The 9,393-nt window shown below is 44.4% G+C and overlaps 1 protein-coding gene across 1 annotated transcript; it reads left to right on the top strand.

Annotated features, from left to right (window-relative positions):
- The first annotated feature begins 7,206 nt into the window (after positions 1-7,206).
- Positions 7,207-7,578, top strand: LOC109761240 (uncharacterized). Its single transcript, XM_020320049.1, has one exon. The coding sequence runs from the start codon at positions 7,207-7,209 to the stop codon at positions 7,576-7,578; it is 372 nt and encodes a 123-aa protein (XP_020175638.1).
- Positions 7,579-9,393: the final 1,815 nt, after the last annotated feature.

The raw sequence follows: 9,393 nt of genomic DNA on the forward strand, positions 1-9,393 counted from the left end.
ACGAGATTAGCCGCCATTTTTTACTGGAGAGTGCTTTTAGGTTGATTATTTTTGCAGATGATTAATAGACCAATTCCTCACGTCCAACAATTTATTATAGAATTTTTGGAGTTACATAAGTATACTTTTGATACATATTGCTACAGACTGTTCTGTTTTTGACAGATTCTGTTTTTGTGTGTTGTTTGCTTATTTTGATGAATCTATGGCTAGTATCGGGAGGTATGAACCATAGAGAAGTTGGAATACAGTAGGTTTAACACCAATAAATAATGATTTCATTACAGTACCTTAAAGTGGTGATTTGTTTTCTTATACTAACGGAGCTCATGAGATTTTCTGTTGAGTTTTGTGTTGTGAAGTTTTCAAGTTTGGGGTAAAGATTTGATGGATTTCGGAATAAGGAGTGGCAAGAGCCTAAGCTTGGGGATTCCCAAGTCACCCCAAGGTAAAAATTCAAGGACAACCAAAAGCCTAAGCTTGGGGATGCCCCGGAAGGCATCCCCTCTTTCGTCTTCGTCTATCGGTAACTTTACTTGAGGCTATATTTTTATTCACCACATGATATGTGTTTTTCTTGAAGCATCTTGTATGATTTGAGTCTTTGCTTTTTAGTTTAACACAATCATCCTTGATGTACACACCTTTTGGGAGAGACACACATGAATCGGAGTTTATTAGAATACTCTATGTGCTTCACTTATATCTTTTGAGCTAGATAATTTTGCTCTAGTGCTTCACTTATATCTTTTAGAGCACGGTGGTGGTTTTATTTTATAGAAATTCTTGATCTCTCATACTTCACTTATATTATTTTGATAGTCTTTTAGAACAGCATGGTAGTTTTCTTTGGCTATAAAATTAGTCCTAATATGATAGGCATTCAAGATGGGTATGATAAAAACTTTCATATAGAGTGCATTAAAAACTATGATAAATTTGATACTTGATAATAGTTTTGAGATATAAAGGTGGTAATGTTAGAGTCACGCTAGTTGGGTAATTGTGAAATTGAGAAATACTTGTGTTAAGTTGGCAAGTCCCGTAGCATGCACGTATGGTAAACGTTGTGTGACAAATTTGAAGCATGGGGTGTTCTTTGAGTGCTTTCCTTATGAGTGGCGGTCGGGGACGAGCGATGGTATTTTCCTACCAATCTATCCCTCTAGGGGCATGCGTAGTAGTACTTTGCTTCGAGGGCTAATAAACTTTTGCAATAAGTATATGAGTTCTTTATGACTAAGGTGAGTCCATGGATCATACGCACTCTTACCTTTCCGCAATTTGCTAGCCTCTACGATATCGTGCATTGCCCTTTCTCACCTTGAGAGTTGGTGCAAACTTAGCCGTGCATCCAAACCCCGTGATACGATACGCTCTATCACACATAAGCATCCTTATATCTTCCTCAAAACAGCCACCATACCTACCTATTATGGCATTTCCATAGCCATTCCGAGATATATTGCCATGCAACTTTCCACCGTTCCGTTTATTATGGCACGCTCCATCATTGTCATATTGCTTTGCATGATCATGTAGTTGACATCGTATTTGTGGCAAAGCCACTTTCATAATTTTTGCATACATGTTACTCTTGATTCATTGCATATCCCGGTACACCGCCGGAGGCATTCACATAGAGTCATATTTTTGTTCTAGTATCGAGTTGTAACATTGAGTTATGAGTGCATAAAAGTGTGATGATCATCATTAGAGCATTGTCCCATGTGATGAAAGAAAATAAAAAAAGGAGGCCAAAGAAGCCCAAAAAATGAGAGAGAAAGAGAGAAGGGGCAATGCTACTGTCCTTTTTCCACGCTTGTGCTTCAAAATAGCACCATGATCTTCATGATAGAGAATCTCTTGTTTTGTCACTTTCATATACTAGTGGGAATTTTTCATTATAGAACTTGGCTTGTATATTCCAACGATGGTCTTCCTCAAATGCCCTAGGTCTTCGTGAGCAAGCAAGTTGGATGCACACCCACTTAGTTTTCAGTCTGAGATTTCATACACTTATAGCTCTAGTGCATCCGTTGCATGGCAATCCCTACTCCTCGCATTGACATCAATTGATGGGCATCTCCATAGCCCGTTGATTAGCCGCGTCAATGTGAGACTTTCTTATTTTTTTGTCTTCTCTCATAACCCCTATCATCGTATGCTATTCCAAATAAAGTGCTATATCCATGGCTTGCGCTCATGTATTGCGTAAGGGTTGAAAAGGTTGAAGCGCGTTAAAAAGTATGAACCAATTTCTCGGCTTGTCGTCGGGGTTATGCATAATGGGAGAATTTTGTATGACAAAATTGAAGCATGGCCAAACTATATGATTTTGTAGGGATGAGCTTTCTTTGGCTATGTTATTTTGATAAGACATAATTGCTTGGCTAGTATGCTTGAAGTATTACTATTCTTATGTCAATATTGAACTTTTATATTGAATCTTTTGGATCTGAACATTCATGCCACAATAAAGAAAATTACATTGAAAATTATGCTAGGTAGCATTCCACATCAAAAATTCTGTTTTTATCATTTACCTACTCGAGGACGAGCAGGAATTAAGCTTGGGGATGCTTGATACGTCTCCACCGTATCTATAATTTTTGATTGTTCCATGCTATTATATTATCTATTTTAGATGTTTAATGGGCTTTATTATGCACTTTTATATTATTTTTGGGACTAACCTATTAATCGAAGGCCCAGTGCAAATTGCTGTTTTTTTGCCTATTTCAGTGTTTCGCAGAAAAGGAATATCAAACGGAATCCAAACGGAATGAAACCTCCGCGAGGATCGTTTTCGGAACAAACGCAATCCAGGAGATTTGGAGTGGACGTCAAGGAAGCAACGAGGCGGCCACGAGGTAGGGAGGCGCGCCCAGGGGGTAGGCACGGCCCCCACCCTCGTGGGCCCCTCGTGGCTCCACCGACCTACTTCCTTCGCCTATATATACTCATATACCCTGAAAACATCCGAGAGCACCACGAAACCCTATTTCCACCGCCGCAACCTTCTGTACCCATGAGATCCCATCTTGGGGCCTTTTCCGGCGCTCCACCGGAGGGGGAATCGATCATGGAGGGCTTCTACATCAACACCATGGCCTCTCCGATGATGCGTGAGTAGTTTACCACAGGCCTTCGGGTCCATAGTTATTAGCTAGATGGCTTCTTATCTCTCTTTGGATCTCAATACAAAGTTCTCCTCGATTCTCTTGGAGATCTATTCGATGTAATTATTTTTGCGGTGTGTTTGTCGAGATCCGTTGAATTGTCGGTTTATGATCAAGATTATCTATGAACAATATTTGATTCTTCTCTGAATTCTTTTATGCATGATTTGATATCTTTGCAAGTCTCTTCGAATTATGAATTTGGTTTGGCCTACTAGATTGATCTTTCTTGCAATGGGAGAAGTGCTTAGCTTTGTGTTCTATCTTGCGGTGTCCTTTCCCAGTGACAGCAGGGGCAACAAGGCACGTATTGTATTATTGCCATCGAGGATAAAAAGATGGTGTTTATATCATATTGCTTGAGTTTATCCCTCTACATCATGTCATCTTGCCTAATGCGTTACTCTGTTCTTATGAACTTAATACTCTAGATGCATGCTGGATAGCGGTCGATGTGTGGAGTAATAGTAGTAGATGCAGAATCGTTTCGGTCTACTTGTCGCGGACGTGATGCCTATATACATGATCATGCCTAGATATTCTCATAACTAGGCGCTTTTCTATCAATTGCTCGACAGTAATTTGTTCACCCACTGTAAATTATGCTATCTTGAGAGAAGCCACTAGTGAAACCTATGGCCCCCGGGTCTATCTTCCATCATATTATTTTCCTATCAATTTGCTATTTCTGCCGCTGTTTATTTTGCAATCTTTACTTTCCAATCTATACAACAAAAATACCAAAAATATTTATCTTATTATCTTTATCAGATCTCACTTTTGCAAGTGGCCGTGAAGGAATTGACAACCACTTTATCGCATTGGTTGCAAGGTTCTTATTTTTTTGTGCAGGTACAAGGCGACTTGCGTGTAACCTCCTACTGGATTGATACCTTGGTTCTCAAAAACTGAGGGAAATACTTATGCTACTTTGTTGCATCACCCTTTCCTCTTTAAGGGAAAACCAACGCATGCTCAAGAGGTAGCACGTACATGTTGCAAAAAATTCCAGAAACTTTCGGTTCACAAAAAACACATCTAACCAGAGGCTAGAACAAAAATTTATTCCTAAACATAAGCAAAATGCTAAAAACTAAAAATAAAATTGGGTTGCCTCCCAACAAACTCTATCGTTTAATGCCCCTAGCTAGGCATAAAAGCAAGGATAGATCTAGGTATTGCCATCTTTGGTGGGCAATTCTTCAATAAGACATCTATCATCCTTCAGAGTTTATTTCTTTTTATTAATTATCAAACTTTTAGGCACAGGATCAAAAAATTCATTTGTAGCAAATGGTTCCTTAATGATAGCAAAAAGATTCGGATGAATACTTATAGATTTGAGATCCGCAGTTTCCTTACTAGAGGATTTATCCTTACTTTTAGGAACATACATAAGCTTGGCAATTTTAGTTGGAGGACTTGGAGTATTCTTTACGGAAGAAAAAGCGGTTCCCAAGTTGGTAATGATACCCTCAAGGTTATCGATTCTAGTGGAATCTCGATTTATTCTTTCATTAACTATGGGTTCCTTCTCCTTAATATTTTTCAAAGTGACTCCTACTTTAGATCCATATTGGGTAATTTGGTTGTGGATCTTTTTATCCAGATTTTCAATTAACTCTACGGTAGCAACTTTATTTTCAATAATTTCAAGTCTTTGCATTACATGCTCCAAAGTTAACAAAGTTCCATTAACCAAAAGAGGTGGTGAGCCAAACAAATCTATCATAGCATTATAAGAGTCAAAAGTATGGCTACCCAAGAAGTTCCCTCCGGTAATGGTGTCAAGAATATATCTATACCAAGGATTAGCGCCTACATAAAAATTGCAGAGAAGAACGGAAGTAGATTACTTCCTGGTAGATCTATTTTGAGCATTGGAAATTCTATACCAAGCGTCTTTTAAATTTTCTCCCTCCCTTTGTTTAAAATTGAGAACTTCATTTTCGGGAGACAACGGAGAAGATAAAGGACTAGCCATGACAACAAGGCAAGCAAAAGAAAAAGAGGCGAACGAAAAAGAGGGCGAATAAAACGGCAAGGGTGAAGTGGGGGAGAGGAAAACGAGAGGCAAATGGAAAATAATGTGCGGGAGATAAGGGTTTGTGATGGGTACTTGGTATATTGACTTTTGCGTAGACCTCCCCGGCAACGGCGCCAGAAATGGCTCGTTGTCGGGAGTCCAAATCTTGACTTGACCTTGCGTAAGCCTCCCTGGCAACGGCGCCAGAAATCCTTCTTGCTACCTCTTGAGCACTGCGTTGGTTTTCCCTTGAAGAGGAAAGGGTGATGCAGCAAAGTAGCGTAAGTATTTCCCTCAGTTTTTGAGAATCAAGGTATCAATCCTGTAGGAGGCTACGCGCGAGTCCCTCGCACCTACAAAACAAATAAATCCTCGCAACCAACGCGATAAGTGGTTGTCAATCCCTACACGGTCACTTACGAGAGTGAGATCTGATAGATATGATAAGATAATATTTTTGGTATTTTTATGATAAAGATGCAAAGTAAAATAAAAGCAACGGAAATAACTAAGTGTTGAAAGATTAATATGATGGAAAATAGACCCGGGGGCCATAGGTTTCACTAGTGGCTTCTCTCAAGAGCATAAGTATTTTACGGTGGGTGAACAAATTACTATTGAGCAATTGACAGAATTGAGCATAGTTATGAGAATATCTAGGTATGATCATGTATATAGGCATCATGTCCGAGACAAGTAGACCGACTCCTGCCTGCATCTACTACTATTACTCCACACATCGACCGCTATCCAGCATGCATCTAGAGTATTAAGTTCATAAGAACAGAGTAACGCTTTAAGCAAGATGACATGATGTAGAGGGATAAATTCATGCAATATGATAAAAACCGCATCTTGTTATCCTCGATGGCAACAATACAATACGTGCCTTGCTGCCCCTACTGTCACTGGGAAACGACACCGCAAGATTGAACCCAAAGTTAAGCACTTCTCCCATTGCAAGAAAGATCAATCTAGTAGGCCAAACCAAACTGATAATTCGAAGAGACTTGCATAGATAACCAATCATACAGAAAAGAATTCAGAAGATTCAAATATTGTTCATAGATAAACTTGATCATAAACCCACAATTCATCGGTCTCAACAAACACACCGCAAAAGAAGATTACATCGAATAGATATCCACGAGAGAGGGGGAGAACATTGTAATGAGATCCAAAAAGAGAGAGGAAGCCATCTAGCTAATAACTATGGACCCGAAGGTCTGAGGTAAACTACTCACACTTCATCGGAGAGGCTATGGTGTTGATGTAGAAGCCCTCCGTGATCGATGCCCCCTCCGGCGGAGCTCTGGAACAGGCCCCAAGATGGGATCTCGTGGGTACATAAGGTTGCGGCGGTGGAATTAGGTTTTTGGCTCCGTATCTAATCGTTTGGGGGTACGTAGGTATATATAGGAGGAAGGAGTACGTCGGTGGAGCAACGTGGGGCCCACGAGGGTGGAGGGCGCGCCTGGGGGGGTAGGCGCACCCCCTACCTCGTGGCTTCCTGGTAGCTTTCTTGACATAGGGTCCAAGTCCTCTGGATCATGTTCATTCGGAAAATCATGTTCCCGAAGGTTTCATTCCGTTTGGACTCCGTTTGATATTCTTTTTCTTCGAAACTCTGAAATAGGCAAAAAAACAACAATTCTGGGTTGGGCCTCCGGTTAATAGGTTAGTCCCAAAAATAATATAAAAGTGAATAATAAAGCCCAATAATGTCCAAAACAGAAGATAATATAGCATGGAGCAGTCAAAAATTATAGATACGTTGGAGACGTATCAAACACCGTCGCCCCGGCCAAGCCGAAGTACATGCACTGGTCGGAGTGCCCAGTCGCGTGGACCCGGGAAGACCACCCGGCTGTCATGCTGAACCCGGGTGGCTATGCCCTCGTCCTCAACCGCATCGTCGTTGCGCCCCGGCGCACGTGCAAGTTCTCCCGGGTCCTCATCGGCGGCAGCAGCAGCATCAAAATCCTCTACCGCGACACCATGACCAAGCTCGGCCTCGAGGACAAGGATCTGGAGTCGACCCGGACGATCTTTCACGGCATCGTTCCCGGCCTCTCCTGCTCTCCGATCGGTTGCGTCCGGCTCGACGTCCTGTTCGGCGACAGCAACCACTTCCAACGCGAGCCGCTCTGGTTCGAGGTGGTGGACCTGTCCAGCGCATACCACGCGCTGCTGGGCCGGCCCGCGCTCGCCAAATTCATGGCGGTCCCCCACTACGCCTACCTGAAGATGAAGCTGCCGGGTCCGAAGGGCCTCATCACCATCACCGGCGACTACCGCAAGTCCCTGGAGTGCGCACGAGACGGCGCCAAACTGGCCGAGTCGCTGGTCATCGCCGAGGAGCGGCGCTAGCTCGACCGGATCATCGCCCTGGCCAACGAGACGTCGGCCACACCGGTTCCGGCTGAGGAGCCGGCCGGCGAGGCCTCGTTCAAGCCCTCCAAGGAGACCAAGAAAGTGAAGCTGAACCAAGAAGACCCCAGCTGCAGCAAGTACGTTGTCGTGGGCACCCGCCTCGACAGCAAATAGGAAGGCGAGCTCGTCGACTTCCTCCGTGAGAATCGGGATATTTTTGCATGGACCCCAAAGGACATGTCGGGTATCCCGAGGAAGTACGCTGAGCACAAACTCCACGTCTGCAAGGACGCCAAGCCTGTCCATCAACCCCTACGACGTTTCTCCGAAGAGAAGAGAAGAACCATTTGTCGGGGATATACCCCGCGGTATGACCCGGCCGGAAGTATGACCTGGCCGGGCTTGGCGGTTTCATTAGTAACCCGCCGGAGTGGCGATTCACGAGCCTAGCGACTCACGGATGGCCTTCACGGCAGGTCCGACAGAAGACTAGGCCCAAGGCCCAGAAGGCCGGCTCATGTTATGGTGGGCCGGTTTATGAGGAAAGCATAAGGAATATTCTCCTACCAAGGAAGCAAGGCTAGGACTCCAATTGTAATAGAGCAATCCTAATCCTACTAGGACTAGTCATGTAACCCGCCCCTTCAACATATATAAGGAGGGGCAGGGCTCCCCAAAGAAGGGACAAGCAACAAGAAACAATCTCTAGGGCTAGACACAAAGAGCCGGCTTACCGGCGACTCTCGCATGAGCATAATGAGACCTAGCCACAAACAGCATGTAGGGCTATTACCGGATGATGTTTCCCGGGGCCCGAAGCTGTCTAAATCCTTGTCTTGTGTTGCGTCTCTCGATTCCGGCCAACCCCTCTCAAGCTACCGCATAGATGCGTTGGCCTCACGACTAAGTCCTTACACTAGGACATCTGCCGTGACAATTCCACGACAGTTGGCGCCCACCATGGGGCCTGCGCACGATGGTGTTGAGTTCTTGGAGGGATCTCTCCTAGGGATCGAGGAGCTCGCAAATTTCTGGATGAAAAAGAGTCGGGCTGTATGCGTCGCCATCGTGTCATCTCAATCCGCCGAGTCCGAGACGAGATCTTCTGCACGAGGTGATTTATCTGCCATGTTACTACTCCGAGGCCAACTGGAGTTCAAGCGATCCGTCCGACCAAAGATTCCGCCGAGTTGCCGCAGTCGCGCTAGTCCTTGTTGTTCTACCGAGTTGTTGTAGCGTCAATAGTGGCTGCCGCTCACGAGGGAATCAAGTCCCGAGGCAAACATCAAATCTGCCGCTGCTGCTTTGCTCGTGAAGACCAAAATCAACCCATCAACTACTACTCCATTATCCTCGGTGATGTGTGAAGGCACTAGTAAAAAGTTGCTCAGCCCGTTAAAAAAAAGGGGACGCGGATGTGGATCCGTCCAAACCAACCACAACCTGCGGCTGACTTCGCTCCGCCTCTGTTGCAAATCCGCCGGCCGTTCCTGGTTCTACTTAATCTGGTAGATGTGTGTCCAGCTAAGGTTCCTCCCGGTTGATCAATAAAAAAGAAAAAGGAAAGGGCAGCTAAGGGGAATCTGAAACCGGAAGAAGTACATGCATACAAGGGCAAATCAGTCGGCCCATACTCCGTGAAAAAAGGAATTGCTCTAGAACTGACAAATATTGACTGCGCTTTGCCTCCGTCGGACTCGCCGCACGCGCTCCACCTCGTCTCGCCTGTGCCAGCAAGCTGCTTCTGCTGCCGTTTGCCTCCAATGGCCTCTACTGCTTCTGTTAGGGCCGGCCCTGAGCCGCCCCGTCTCT

Source organism: Aegilops tauschii, chromosome 2 (assembly GCF_002575655.3).
Source record: "Aegilops tauschii subsp. strangulata cultivar AL8/78 chromosome 2, Aet v6.0, whole genome shotgun sequence".
NCBI classification, from domain to species: domain Eukaryota; kingdom Viridiplantae; phylum Streptophyta; class Magnoliopsida; order Poales; family Poaceae; genus Aegilops; species Aegilops tauschii.